Here is a 16094-nt window from a genome sequence, read left to right as displayed (position 1 = left end):
TCACTCACTCACACTCAACTAGTCACTCACACTCACTCACTCACTAACTCACTCACTCACACTCAACTACTCACTCACTCACTCACTCACTCACTCACTCACTCACTCACTCACTCACTCACTCACTCACTCACTCACTCACACTCAACTACTCACTCACTCACTCACTCACTCACTCACTCACTCACTCACTCACTCACTCACTCACTCACTCACTCACTCACTCACTCACACTCAACTACTCACTCACTCACTCACTCACACTCAACTACTCACTCACTCACTCACTCACTCACTCACTCACTCACTCACTCACTCACTCACTCACTCACTCACTCACACTCACTCACTCACTCACTCACTCACTCACTCACTCACTCACTCACACTCAACTACTCACTCACTCACTCACTCACTCACTCACTCACTCACTCACTCACTCACTCACTCACTCACTCACTCACTCACTCACACTCACTCACTCACTCACTCACTCACTCACTCACTCACTCACTCACTCACTCACTCACTCACACTCAACTACTCTCACTCACTCACTCACACTCAACTACTCTCACTCACTCACTCACTCACTCACTCACTCACTCACTCACTCACTCACTCACTCACTCACTCACTCACTCACTCACTCACACTCAACTAGTCACTCACACTCACTCACTCACTAACTCACTCACTCACACTCAACTACTCACTCACTCACTCACTCACTCACTCACTCACTCACTCACTCACTCACTCACTCACTCACTCACTCACTCACACTCAACTACTCACTCACTCACTCACTCACTCACTCACTCACTCACTCACTCACTCACTCACTCACTCACTCACTCACTCACTCACTCACTCACACTCAACTACTCACTCACTCACTCACTCACACTCAACTAGTCACTCACTCACTCACTCACTCACTCACTCACTCACTCACTCACTCACTCACTCACTCACTCACTCACTCACACTCAACTACTCACTCACTCACTCACTCACTCACTCACTCACTCACTCACTCACTCACTCACTCACTCACTCACTCACTCACTCACGCACACTCAACTACTCTCACTCACTCACTCACTCACTCACTCACTCACTCACTCACTCACTCACTCACTCACTCACTCACTCACTCACTCACTCACACTCAACTAGTCACTCACACTCACTCACTCACTAACTCACTCACTCACACTCAACTACTCACTCACTCACTCACTCACTCACTCACTCACTCACTCACTCACTCACTCACTCACTCACTCACTCACTCACACTCAACTACTCACACTCAACTACTCACTCACTCACTCACTCACTCACTCACTCACTCACTCACTCACTCACTCACTCACTCACTCACTCACACTCAACTACTCACTCACTCACTCACTCACTCACTCACTCACTCACTCACTCACTCACTCACTCACTCACTCACACTCACTCACTCACACTCACACTCAACTACTCACTCACTCACTCACTCACTCACTCACTCACTCACTCACTCACTCACTCACTCACTCACACTCAACTACTCACTCACTCACTCACTCACTCACTCACTCACTCACTCACTCACTCACTCACTCAACCACTCACTCACTCACTCACTCACTCACTCACTCACTCACTCACTCACTCACTCACTCACTCACTCACTCACTCTCACTCACTCACTCACTCACTCACTCACTCACTCACTCACTCACTCACTCACTCACTCACTCACTCACTCAACTACTCACTCACTCACTCACTCACTCACTCACTCTCACTCACTCTCACTCACGCTCACTCACTCACTCACTCACTCACTCACTCACTCACTCACTCACTCACTCACTCACTCACTCACTCACTCACTCACTCACACTTAACTACTCACTCACTCACTCACACTCACTCACTCACTCACTCACTCACTCACTCACTCACTCTCACTCACTCACTCACTCACTCACTCACTCACTCACTCACTCACTCACTCAACCACTCACTCACTCACTCACTCAACCACTCACTCACTCACTCAACCACTCACTCACTCACTCACTCACTCACTCACTCACTCACTCACTCACTCACTCACTCACTCAACTACTCACTCACTCACTCACTCACTCACTCACTCACTCACTCACTCACTCACTCACTCACTCACTCACTCACTCACTCACTCACTCACTCACTCACTCACTCAACTACTCACTCACTCACTCACACTCAACTACTCACACACTCACTCACTCACTCACTCACTCACTCACTCACTCACTCACTCACTCACTCACTCACTCACTCACTCACTCACTCACTCACTCACTCACTCTCACTCACTCACTCACTCACTCACTCACACTCAACCACTCACTCACTCACTCACTCACTCACTCACTCAACCACTCACTCACTCACTCACTCACTCACTCACTCACTCACTCACTCACTCACTCACTCACTCACTCACTCACTCACTCACTCAACTACTCACTCACTCACTCACTCACTCACTCACTCACTCACTCACTCACTCACTCACTCACTCACTCACTCAACTACTCACTCACTCACTCACACTCAACTACTCACTCACTCACTCACTCACTCACTCACTCACTCACTCACTCACTCACTCACTCACTCACTCACTCACTCACTCACTCACACTTAACTACTCACTCACTCACACTCACTCACACACTCACTCACTCACTCACTCACTCACTCACTCACTCACTCACTCACTCACTCACTCACTCACTCACTCACTCACTCACTCACTCACTCACTCACTCACTCAACCACTCACCCACTCACTCACTCACTCACTCACTCACTCACTCACTCACACTCAACTACTCACTCACTCACTCACTCACTCACTCACTCACTCACTCACTCACACTCAACTACTCACTCACTCACTCACTCACTCACTTTTTTTTTTTTTTTTTTTTTTCAATTCAAAATTTTTTGAAAAAAAAAAACTACCATTAAATGGTAGTTTAAAAAAAAACTACCATTAAATGGTAGTTTAAAAAAAAAACTACCGTGTATGGTAGGTTTTTTTTTTTTTGAAAAAAAAAAAAAACTACCATACATGGTAGTTTAAAAAAAAACTACCATTACATGGTAGTTTAAAAAAAAAAACTACCGTGTATGGTAGGGTTTTTTTTTGAAAAAAAAAAAAAAAGCCCTAACCCTAGCTCTAACTCTAGCCCTAACCCTAGCTCTAACCCTAGCTCTAACCCTAACCCTCGCTCTAACCCTAACCCTAAACCTAGCTCTAACCCTAACCCTCACTCTAATTCTAACCCTAGCTCTAACCCTAACCCTACCTCTAACCCTAACCCTCGCTCTAACTCTAACCCTAACCCTAACCCTAAGCCTAGCTCTAACCCTAAACCTAGCTCTAACCCTAACCCTCACTCTAATTCTAACCCTAGCTCTAACCCTAACCCTAGCTCTAACCCTAACCCTCGTTCTAACTCTAACCCTAAGCCTAGCTCAAACCCTAACCCTAGCTCTAACCCTAGCTCTAACCCTAACCCTCGCACTAACTCTAACCCTAGCTCTAACTCTAACCCTAACCCTACCGCTAACCCTAGCTCTAACCCTAACCCTAGCTCTAACCCTAACCCTCGCTCTAACTCTAACCCTAACCCTAAACCTAGCTCTAACTCTAACCCTCTCACTAACTCTAACCCTAAGCCTAGGTCTAACCCTAACCCTAGCTCTAACCCTCACTCTAATTCTAACCCTAGCTCTAACCCTAACCCTAACCCTCGCTCTAACTCTAACCCTAACCCTAAGGCTAGCTCTAACCCTAACCCTAGCTCTAACCCTAACCCTCGCACCAACTCTAACCCTAGCTCTAACTCTAACCCTACCGCTAACCCTAGCCCTAACCCTAGCTCAAACCCTAACCCTAGCTCTAACCCTAACCCTAGCTCTAACCCTAACCCTCGCACTAACTCTAACCCTAACCCTACCGCTAACCCTAGCCCTAACCCTAGCTCAAACCCTAACCCTAGCTCTAACCATAAACCAAGCTCTAACCCGAACCCTAGTTCTAGCCCTAACCCTAGCTCTAACCCTAACCCTAGCTCTAACCCTAACCCTAACCCTAAGCCTAGCTCTAACCCTAAACCTAGCTCTAACCCTAACCCTCACTCTAATTCTAACCCTAGCTCTAACCCTAACCCTAGCTCTAACCCTAACCCTCGTTCTAACTCTAACCCTAAACCTAGCTCTAACCCTAACCCTAGCTCTAACCCTAGCTCTAACCCTAACCCTCGCACTAACTCTAACCCTAGCTCTAACTCTAACCCTAACCCTACCGCTAACCCTAGCTCTAACCCTAACCCTAGCTCTAACCCTAACCCTCGCTCTAACTCTAACCCTAACCCTAAACCTAGCTCTAACTCTAACCCTCTCACTAACTCTAACCCTAAGCCTAGGTCTAACCCTAACCCTAGCTCTAACCCTCACTCTAATTCTAACCCTAGCTCTAACCCTAACCCTAACCCTCGCTCTAACTCTAACCCTAACCCTAAGGCTAGCTCTAACCCTAACCCTAGCTCTAACCCTAACCCTCGCACCAACTCTAACCCTAGCTCTAACTCTAACCCTACCGCTAACCCTAGCCCTAACCCTAGCTCAAACCCTAACCCTAGCTCTAACCCTAACCCTAGCTCTAACCCTAACCCTCGCACTAACTCTAACCCTAACCCTACCGCTAACCCTAGCCCTAACCCTAGCTCAAACCCTAACCCTAGCTCTAACCATAAACCAAGCTCTAACCCGAACCCTAGTTCTAGCCCTAACCCTAGCTCTAACCCTAACCCTAGCTCTAACCCTAACCCTCGCTCTAACTCTAACCCTAACCCTAAACCTAGCTCTAACCCTAACCCTCACTCTAATTCTAACCCTGGCTCTAACCCTAACCCTAACCCTAGCTCTAACCCTAACCCTCGCTCTAACTCTAACCCTAAACCTAGCTCTAACCCTAACCCAAGCTCTAACCCTAACCCTACCGCTAACCCTAGCCCTAACCCTAGCTCAAACCCTAACCCTAGCTCTAACCCTAGCTCTAACCCTAACCCTCGCACTAACTCTAACCCTAGCTCTAACTCTAACCCTAACCCTACCGCTAACCCTAGCCCTAACCCAAACCCTAACCCTAGCTCTAACCATAAACCAAGCTCTAACCCGAACCCTAGTTCTAACCCTAGCTCTAACCCTAACCCTAGCTCTAACCCTAACCCTAACCCTAGCTCTAACCCTAGCTCTAACCCTAACCCTACCCTAACCCTAGCTCTAACCCTTGCTCTAACCCTAACCCAGGCTCTAACCCTAGCTCTAACCCTCGCTCTAACTCTAACCCTAAGCCTAGCACTAACTCTAACCCTAACACTAGCTCTAACCCTAACCCTAAGCCTAGCTCTAACCCTAACCCTAGCTCTAACCCTAACCCTAGCCCTAGCTCTAACCCTAGCACTAACTCTAACTCTAGCACTAACTCTAACCCTCGCTCTAACTCTAACCCTCGCTCTAACCCTAACCCTCACTCTAACCCTAACCCTCGCTCTAGCTCTAACCCTAGCCCTAACCCTAGCTCAAACCCTAACCCTAGCTCTAACCCCAACCCTAACCCCAACCCAAGCTCTAACACAAGCTCTAACCCTAGCTTAAACCCTAACCCTAGCTCACCACTACCCTATGGAAGCCTTGCTCTCAATGCATGGAACATGTATGGTTTTATGGTTACACGAGCACCTGTGTTGCAAATTTTCTATAATAAATTTTTTTGGGTCCCACTGAAATTCGAACCTGGGTCGCTGGGGTGAACGCCGAGAGTAATAACCACTACCCTATGGAAGCCTTGCTCTCAATCCATGGGACAAGTATGGTTTTATGGTTACACGAGCACCTGTGTTGCAAATTTTCTATGATAAAATTGTTTGGGTCCCACCGAGATTCGAACCTGGGTCACTGGGGCGAAAGCCCAGAGTACTAACCACTACCCTATGGAAGCCTTGCTCTCAGTGCATGGGACATGTATGGTTTTATGGTTACACGAGCACCTGTGTTGCAAATTCTGTCTGATAAGATTTTTTAGATCCCACTGAGATTCGAACCTGGGTCGCAAGCCCAGAGCAGTAACCACTACCCTATAGAAGCGTTGCTCTCAGTGCATGGGACATGTATGGTTTTATGGTGACACGAGCAACTGTGTTGCACATTTCCAATGATAAAATTTTTTGGGTTCCCACTGAGATTCGAACCTGGGTCGCTGGGGTGAAAGCCCAGAGCACTAACCACTACCCTATGGACCCCATGCTCTCAGTGTATGGAACATATATGGTTTTATGGAGCAGCTCACAAGCGACTAGCTGAAGACTCCACAGCAGATGTCATCACAACACGTTGTGTACACGAACACCTAGCAAAGTACAATTTAAAATGACACTTTCGAAGTACCCAAAGTTAAACTTACAAAAGAAAACCCATAACAAATAAAACTTACACAAGAAGAGCCCTAACGTGGCACTTGACAGCTGTCAGTGTCAAATGCAAAATGTAAACAAGGACCATGTGAAAATTAGGTCAATGCAATCTCCGGTTAGAATATGTTATTTTGTAGGTATTAACAAGTAGAATAGTTTTAAATTAGTCACAATTATAAAGCAGTTAACCAAATGTCAGATTTTTATGTTTTAATTGGCGAATATAAAAACAAGGAATAAGACTCCAGGCAAGTTTTAACATAAATGTTTATTAAAAATAATAATATTAAAAGCAAATTTCAAACCAGCAATCTAATGTAAAATTGCAGTAGATATATTGGATAACAATATTTAGGCGTATATAGGTATACACGTTATTTAAAAACGACTATAAGTGTTATACTACGATACCAGTGTTTACCAGCTCTGTGGCCTAAGAGGAGAGTGTCCGCCCTGAGTTTGGGAGGTTGTGGGTTCAAACCCCTGCCGAGTCATACCGGTGACTATAACAATGGTACCCATTTCTTCCCTGCTTGGCACTCAGTGTAAGGGGTTGAAATGGGGCCCCCCCTGCTGCTCACGATCATTGGGACTTTTGGCACTCAGCAGGGGTGTCAAATGATCAGTTCATCGTCACGTTCTGCAGGAGCCTGATCATTGAATCAGGTGTGTTTAACGAGGGAAACTTGGAAAACATGGAGGAATGCGGCCCTCGAGGACTGGACTTGGACACCCCTGATTTAGATGAATAAATGGAAAATAATTAGCAAAATGGTGACAATTTATTTGCTGCTGTTTTATTATGAAAAGACTCAATTCTCTATCTCAGTTGAGTTACATTCAAGTCCGCAAATCACATTGTCTCAATTCTTTTACACTGAACATTTGCTCCTTTGCTGCATTTGTAGGAATGACATACTCCAACTGCCTTTAACAAATACCTGAGGAGGATGTAGCTAACATGTTCTTGAGCATCACTCACAATGCAAGCAACAATAACAAAAAAAATTATACAAGGTCATCCAACATTGGAAAAACAATTCAAAAGGTTGATAGCACTTTGTACATACCAACAACACAATGATTCTCTGAGCATTGTAAACTGATTCAACACCAAACTTCAAAAACAACTGGCATTGTGGATTTAAGGATTGTTTGTGTTTAAAAGTGTTTAAATAAGAAAGGAGGAAAAAAATCCCAAAATACAAATCAAGTCATTTCGTGGCAAATATCAGGGTAAGTGGTAGAAAATAAAATAATCATTATTTAAATAAAGCATTATTTTAATAAAGTAAATTCTTTTGGATCTGAGAATATCTAGCCACAATTGTTAAAACAAACAAACAAACTAAAGGCTTCGCAATGTTACAATGAGGCTGACAAAAGCACCACTTTTGTTCTCTTTCCACATACATCCATGCAGTATACATACATATTAGGCTCAGTCATCTTGGCAAATTATTTTCTATTGTATTTCTTTTCTAAACACATTTTCTTTAACATGTGATCACACACCCCAAACCAAATGTCCATCATCACTTTTTTGCACAAATTATGTTTTCATTCAAGCCTGTCTCACAGCACCAATCAACTTAACAGTCAGCCATTTTCACTTGCTTGTGTACACATTTTCTGTTCTCTTTTTAACATAAGATCCAGAAAGTTCTTGAGAGTGAGCACTCAGAAAACACAAGTATGGCGGAGAACATTTATACCTCAAAACTGAAGCAGACGCAACACTGTGACAGAATAATTCAGTTTTGTTACAGTTGGCATATTGGATGTTAATATGATTTTTTCAATCATTCTTCAATGAAAACGGAGGCCAATGACTAAGTGGCTATTTCAAGGTCACAGTGAAACTAGAGTCGATCCTTGTTGAGGGGGAAAAAAAAGGACCTTTTTAGTGGTGGTGGAAATGTGGAAGTGGAATTATTGTGCCGTCTCAAAGGTACACCTCGATGGTGTCGAAAATAATGCGGCGACACAGCGGGCAGTTGTGCTGGTAGAAGGGCTGCTGCAGAAGGATGTCTGTGCAGCCTCGACACAAGCATAGATGCCTGCACGGCAGCAGCACCACCGTTTTGGCGCAGTCGTGGCAAATGACGCACATCTTGCGTTGCTCCTGCTCGTTCAGCAGCGTCAGCAAGTTCTCCGCTGGGGGGCGCCACAGCTGCTCCGCCTTCAGAGGTCTCGCCTTGCTCGATGACGGACGCTCCTCTTGGTGGTCCCCCGCCCTGCCGTCGGGCGGGTCTCGTCTGATCTCCTCGCCGTCTGGATCGCCTCCCGCTCGGTTCTCCCTGTGGAGCTGCGTCCTCAGCGCCAGGCTCAACTGGCTGCTGTGGCGAGACAGCTGTCGCCAGATTCTTCTCTCCAGCAGGTACAGTTGAAGCATCACCCGGCGCAGGTGTCGCAGGACGCCTCGTAATAAACGCAGAGCTGAATGGAGCGCCGTGGAAAGTCTCTGGATCGCCGGGAAGGCGTTGACACAAGCCGCGATTCTTTGTGTGGCCTGCGCGGTGACTCCTGGGTTAAGGTAGGCTGTTGTTGCCAGCGCTATGCCGACGGTGAGCGCCAGGCCATACGTGTTGAGTATGAAGATGCTGATAAAGATGTGCAGCAGTGATGCCAGAAAGTCCAAAGCCAGCTTGAAGGGTGACCACAGGAAGGCCGACGTGCCGATCAGGCTGCTGTAGAGGAAGGTGAGGAAAGTCAGCGTGAGCTCCAGCGCCATCTGCAGCGGGCTGGAAACCGTCTGCCACACGCTGAGCACGGCCGAGTACACGTTGAGGGCGGCGATGAAGGTGTAGTTGACCCCTGTGTTGACCAGGTAGACCAGGAGGCTGAGCGCGATGCCGCAAGCTTCCAGCAGCGACAGCAGCCCCCGACACAGTTGCTCCTTGCCACGGAGCAGCACATGCGTCAACAGGTAGCCCACCATCTTCAAGCTCTCTAGAAGCCCCTCAAGAGACAGCATGAGGCGTCCCAGCACGGCCGTCGCACCTTGGGCGATGTGGGACGTTGCCTCCGCCGTGGAGAGCAGGCAGAGAAGTCCCAAGTTGCCAAGCTCCAGGATGGAGTACACGAACAATGCAGGCAGGTTGATTATAAAGTGATACACTGCCAGGACAGTGCGGACTACTGTGTGGACGAGAAGGAAATTGACGTCCAGCAATAAACAGACTGCATCGAGACATTTTCCTACAGTGGAAATGACAATGTTTACTGGTCCCATGCTCTCAGTGTGTCCGCACGTCAAAGTCCATGTTTGTTTGCATGCTCCGTTATATCGCATTTAAACCATCACGTGATCCTTTTGTTGCAACATCCTTTAAAAAGGAGGAATTATTTTACTTTCCCATTTTTTCCTGAAGCAACGAGGTGCTGGCGACGAAGGTACAACCGGATGTTTACTCTCGAATATGAACTGAAGACTTCCGCCGTACTTACGTGGTTCGTTCGTTTTCTTTGCTTTCATTTGTAAACTGCAACGCGATCAGTTAATGTATATTTCTCATTGATGAGTTGAATTAGATCATAGGAAGGATCATTAGAGAACGGCAGAGGAGACGTGCACTGTTAGCTTCAACACGCTTCTTGTCGTTGAGGAGGGCGCCATATTTGTTTTGGTCACGTCCGATTACTACTTTCTAGACGTCACTCTGCGCCTGCGCAACATCCACTCTGCCCTCCTTGAAAAAGCATTTTTAATTCAATACTATGGCTGCAATTTATTAACTAGAATAAGGAGATACTTTATTTTATAAAACAAAAACGGTAATAAATCATTAGAATTTGTTCCGCTAAGACACTTTGAAATATTTTATTTTTTATTTGATTTGTTTATTTCGGCATGTACATCATCAACAGACTTACAAGCAAGACATTAAGAAAATCATAAAAATTATCTCGTCTTATTTGAATTCCATTTTGTGTTTTATATGTAAATTGGAGATCAAGAAGGAGGGGAAAAAAGCAATTTTAGAGGGTGCTCAAGAGCTACTTGGTATTTTAAATCAACTATAGGAGCACTATTTTAAACCAAATATAGGAATAATTTTGTGCATGGATTTTTTTCACATTTTATGGGGGAGCGAGGACAGAAGATTTCCTTCATTTACTGGACTCTACTGTATTGACACAATGTATCAAGTTGTGTTTTTCCTTATGTCATACTACGTATGCAATATTTTCCTGCTGTTATTCTTCACTCATTTCCACCAACCTGTTAATCTTAATGTCATCTGTATTTCCTTCCTCACCTTAATCTGCCTCATCCTCCCTGTCTGAGCTATTTAGTAATGAACCTTTGTTTTCTTTTCAGAGGTGGCGGTGGTGTTGTTCTGTTCCAAACCGTCAGACACATGACGAATGACATTTATTTAAGCATCTAATGCCACAACAGCAGTTACAAGCGGCTATAAAAGGTACTTTTCTCTTGACCATGAAGCTTCTTGCTCCTTTTATGGTAGCAAACACTATCAGGTCTACATTAGCCAAACAGCCAGTCAGCTTGCTGTTTGTTTTGTGCAAGTTCAAATTGCTCCTTTCCAAATAAACACTTATCCAAAGGTTTGCTGCTTCTGCGGGGATTTCTAAAGTGTTTTTTATGGGCTAATGAAGTATCGGGTATCAGGTGCCCCCACTTTCACTGACTCTTTGGTGAAAAATGATGGAAGTTAGGTGCACGTACACACACACACTGTGAAGTGAAGGCTTGATCAGCAGACTTTCCAGCTGATCGGACACTTGGCGCATCCTGCAAGCCCTGTACAGAAGAATTTGTGGTCAGAAAAAAACAAGCCACCCCCAAAAAAGGGCAAAAGACTCATCCAGGATGAATCCCAGCAACCTTGACGTTTTTCCTTCAAAGAGCCTCCACGGACGACAACAACGACGTAGCAGCGATTGGGCGTCTCACCCTAGCGGGTCATTTCCCCCTTTTAGAAGACAGGAAGTGTGTGACCTGCTCTTCCTCATCTTTTGTCTGCTCAAGCGCCTGAGGAATTCCAAGAACTCCTTACTACTTGACCCCGAACTTCAGTGTGAAGAACTTTAGTGATGAATTTCTAAAGCTCTTGTCTTTTATGAACAGTAGTACAAACATTTCATTTTGTAAGACTTATCCGGCGGATCCTCGTGTTCGATGAGACGTACGTAAAATAGATGGCATGTAATGAATTCAAGCAGAAGTTGAGCCAGCGTGGGACCTCACATTCCATCCTGATTGCCCTGATTGGATCTCAATGTCTCTGAATGGGTAAACTGGGGACAAAATGGGGGATTAAAAAAAAAAAAAGAGCAATTTGCTCCTAGTTTTTCCTGCCTTGACTCAAATGATGAATATGAATAACATGACTAAAACAGTGGCGCTCATCCAGAAGGAATTCCTTTCCTTTGATCGGCCTTTCTCAGGACCTTGAGCACGTCACGCGAGCATCTGCAGGATGTTGCTGTGACTTCCTACTTGGATTTTTGCTACTCTGTTTCTGTCCAGCCAGATTACATTGCGTCATGTATCCAATAATAAACTACATGAGCAGTTTAGCTTGAATGATGCTAGTCGGGTTTCATGTAACTCAAAACTCTTTTTTTTTCTTCCCAGGAAATCCCCATGTATACTGTATTAAAGCATCTTTTCTCCGCATAAAGATATCAGTGGGGTAATTATGGAGACTAACTCCGCCCACTCGGCGTAATCATCATGGCAAAGGAACGTTCACGTCTTGTCAAAGTGTCTCTTTGTCACATTCTTCGTTGCCCTGACAGCATTTTGCAGAAATGCTAATTCCTCTCCCACTCGGCGATAAATGGAAGCCCCCCCCCCTCGTCATCGTCGGGCAGGAGCTGGCACAATAGGCGTCTCTCATGATGGGTGGACAACGCCCAGAAAAAGACGCCCTCTCAAGACTGGCCTCAATGGCTCGGAAACAATGACTACTTTTCCTCGCCTTCCTTCCTTGGGCCTTGAGTGCAACACTCAGCTCCGGTGTGGTGTCAAGCCATCAGTCACACTGGGGCGCCATACACAAACAGCAACATAAGTGAGGACAGCAGGCCAGATAAATACAGCTTCAAAACAGATGGGACAGAAATAACCCAATTTGGCGTTCATTTGATTTCAATTATAAAGTTGAAAATGGAGTCAATGCCACTTCGGTCAATTTGATTATCAATTCTAATCAATCAAACTGTATGGATGGGTGCAGGGACAGATGGACAAAATGACAGATGGATGGACTTTTACTTTCTTCTTTCTTTTCTCTTCTGCCTTTCCATCTTTCTTTTTCCTTCCCTCCCTTATCTCTTTTTCCCTTTAATCTTTCTTCCTGTTTTTCTTATTCGTGACCCCCCTCCTTTTCTTTTTTTCCCCCCCTTCCTTCTTTCTATATTTCATTCTTCCATCTTTTCTTTTGTCTTTCCTTCCTATTCAATCTTTCTCATTTGGCACAAAAAGGCAAAATTTCACAGGTAAAAAAAACACTATTTAAACTTAATGAATGAGACAGCATTTTTCCCCCCTTTGTTTTACTTCCATCTTTATCCCTTCCTTCCTTCCTTTCCTTCTTTATATTACAATGACAATATCACAAGGATGATATTTAACAGAACACACTTGGGCCATCCTGCAGGAAGTCCTGTCCTTTGTTATACATTGTCACTTATTCTCTAATGCAGGGAAAAAAAAGACAATTTGTGACTTCAGGCTCTGTCTGACTTCTGCTTTTTGCATAAACAGAACTGCTGCTTCACTCCAGATTGCATTTAGGCATAAAACGATTTGCTGAGGGAGAGGTTCTCCTCCAACATGCGCTTGTTCTGTCTTGGCCTGGGAACCTAGTCGAGGAGGGGGCCGTCCTTTTCCTGCTTCTGTTTTCCCCGTTCAGCCCCCATGACATCAACCCACCGCCCTGTAAATTCCCACATGCCCTTTCCAGGATGTATCATATTAAATTTAGCCCAAAGGCGACTCTCTTTTTGCGCGTCATACTTAAGGAATTTTTAGAGGCTACTCTCAAATCATTTTCCCCAAGTCGGCTATTTTTTCTTTACGCGCGGTCATTGTCGCATTGCGTGCGCCACACCTTAACTCCATGGCAGCTCATTATTTATTGACCTTGGCCGAACAATGTTAAGAATATGAAAGTGTGTGCAGCACAGCAAGACGATCCACAAATGACAGTTGTTCCCTTCATTTCCGTTAAGATGGAATGTTTCAGTTTCCTTTACAATACAAAGCGCAGCTATCACAGGTGGCTCAGACAACAATGACATCTTATCGGCCTCATATTTCCATCAAAACACAAAGAGACATTGTCCGTATCTCCATGAGCTGCTTCTCTCCGATAATCTTTATGAGGGGAAACATGAATCACGTTAAAAAAAAAAAACTGAAAGCAGCGTTTGACATGTTTCAGTGCTCTGTTATGATAAAATCGGAATCATTCATTTTGCAATTAGATGGTTATTCTGAATTAGAATTTGATGCTCATAAAAATTGAGGCGGCACAACTGTCGCGTTTGCCCGCCCCCGCACGAGCGAGACAAACAAAAGTCATCCAATAAATCTCATTTGTGTGGACTGAGCAGACAAAGCATAGATTATGTGTCCCGTTGCAGGGCCGCCACATCACACATGCCACACAGGCCAGATTAGTCTGGACTCTATTTCGGTGATGGGTGCGATCCAACCAATTTGAGCATTTGTCCTCAAGTGAAGGGTGAAGGCATGCACAGTGCCATGTTGTTGGCACCCACAAAATCTCCCCGGGCTGCTCTCTCATGAACTCTTGTTTGCGTTGCTAACAAATCAAAACAAATACTGTACGGGAATAGCGCAAACAAATCTGATTTGTTGATATGAAAACAAATATTGGTGTAACACAACCCCTCGGACAAAGTGGACTTTCTGGAATCGAATTAGGTGTATAATGCGTCATTATTTAGTCTCAAGCAGGCATTGGCAAAGCTAGCATTTTTTTTCCCTTGGGGGAAGGATATTTCAGGAGGTCCGTAAATATTATATATATATATATATATATATATATATATATATATATATATATATATATATATATATATATATATATATATATATTTTACAAACCCTCAAAATTCATAATATTATATGTTCCCTATGGAGGACGGGTGAAAATGTTGATTTTTTTAATTTCTTTTTAAAAAAATCAGAAAATAGCCTAAAGTCAATTATCTGAATTTTTTGGGGGAGGCAGTGCCCCCGCGGCTCTTCCTTCTAGCTCCGCCAGTGCAAGCAGGTATTTACAAGTGCTTACAGTGTCCAAAAAATAAAAGAGCCGCCTCTCCTGTCTCCCTTTTGGACGCAACGGTGATCATGAGCGTAGAACACTTTCAGAATCACAGTAACTTTGATATGCCTGGCTTCTCCATGTGGAGCCGTGCCAGTCCGCTTGGCAGCCACATGTGTCAGATGCAGTGTTCCAGCACTAAAGGTCAAAGATCAACATGCACCAAACATCTTAGCATTCTTTCATCTGCGTCCAAGTGCACCGACTAGGAAATTTCACACGATATCAAACAAAGTCACAAAAGGACGACTTTGGTGCCCAGATTGTGTAACTTTACGACGGACTTTGCAGATTGTACGCAGCTGATGTTGCTGCTCGTGACTCCGCCGTTCTTTTGGGTTTCAAACCGTGAAATGTTTAAGATGCAAGCAGCCGTTTGATTTTAGTTTTGGACCAACCATCACTATGGACAGAATCTACAAAGCAAAGTATTGAACAAATTAGGCAACTATGCACCATACCACTGTCTGAGAATGTGTTTCGTAATATCAAACGGGGTCATGTGTTCGGCACTCTTATTCTATTACAAGTTTGGCAAACTGCAGACATATTCCGTCAGCGAAAGCCAAGACCGTGTTCACTCAGACTGTTTACCTGCCGGGAGACCAGCAGAGAGAGAGAGAGGTGGGAAAGAGCAAGAGAGGTCAGCAGCATCACATACTGTACTGTAAATGATATGATGTCTTCTGGCAGGTGTTTTAACATACTTTGGACCACTTTATTCCCTGCCATGGAGCCATATTAAGATCGGTATTCGGCATGGAGGCGGAGTGTGTTGATCAAGATATTAAGTTTAGTTTACAACAAGCAGAATTGATTTTTTGCCAATATGAAATTATTTTGAACACATGCGGTGGCAATTATGCTGCAGGGCAGGCTTACCAATTTTTTTTCATATTTGATTTAAAGTGCACGACCACTATCCTAAATTTATAAATATACAGAAACTCACCCGGACTTGCATTCCGTAGTGCAATTCAAATCAACCATATTAACCTGTTTGCTTATTTCTTCATATTAATTTCATTTTGACTGTAAATTAGCAATGAATTCATTAAATTGACAGACAGAAAATTCACCTTTAATATATTTATAGTCAAATTAATTAATTATTTCATTTATTTCATTCCCCCCCCCCCCCCCACACACACACACCACCCTGCATGGGTGCATCCTCCCTCTCTCCCTCCCTCCCACATTCTGTATGCGTCTTCAGGACCACTCC

General features: G+C 44.5%; 1 protein-coding gene across 2 annotated transcripts; it reads right to left on the bottom strand.

Moving 5' to 3' along the window:
• Positions 1–7317: 7317 nt before the first annotated feature.
• rnf26 (ring finger protein 26) lies at positions 7318–10277 on the bottom strand. 2 transcript variants are annotated; one of them, XM_049725567.2, is made up of 2 exons: positions 9993–10277; positions 7318–9743 (listed from the first exon to the last, which is right to left on the bottom strand). In XM_049725567.2, exons 1-2 carry the CDS (start codon positions 10018–10020, stop codon positions 8488–8490), a joined length of 1284 nt encoding a protein of 427 aa, XP_049581524.1. In that variant the 5' UTR covers positions 10021–10277; the 3' UTR covers positions 7318–8487. The 2 variants fall into 2 exon arrangements, with proteins under 2 accessions (XP_049581524.1, XP_049581523.1); XM_049725566.2 differs by having other exon boundaries at positions 7318–10272.
• Positions 10278–16094: the final 5817 nt, after the last annotated feature.

Source organism: Syngnathus scovelli, chromosome 7 (genome assembly GCF_024217435.2).
Source record: "Syngnathus scovelli strain Florida chromosome 7, RoL_Ssco_1.2, whole genome shotgun sequence".
NCBI lineage: Eukaryota > Metazoa > Chordata > Actinopteri > Syngnathiformes > Syngnathidae > Syngnathus > Syngnathus scovelli.
The sequence above is the reverse complement of the archived record's forward strand: the minus strand, read 5'-3'. Positions and strand labels throughout refer to the sequence as shown.

Excerpts from the sequence above, each read along its gene's own strand:
- rnf26 (XM_049725566.2), bottom strand. The coding sequence starts at position 9,837 with ATGCGATATAACGGAGCATGCAAACAAACATGGACTTTGACGTGCGGA.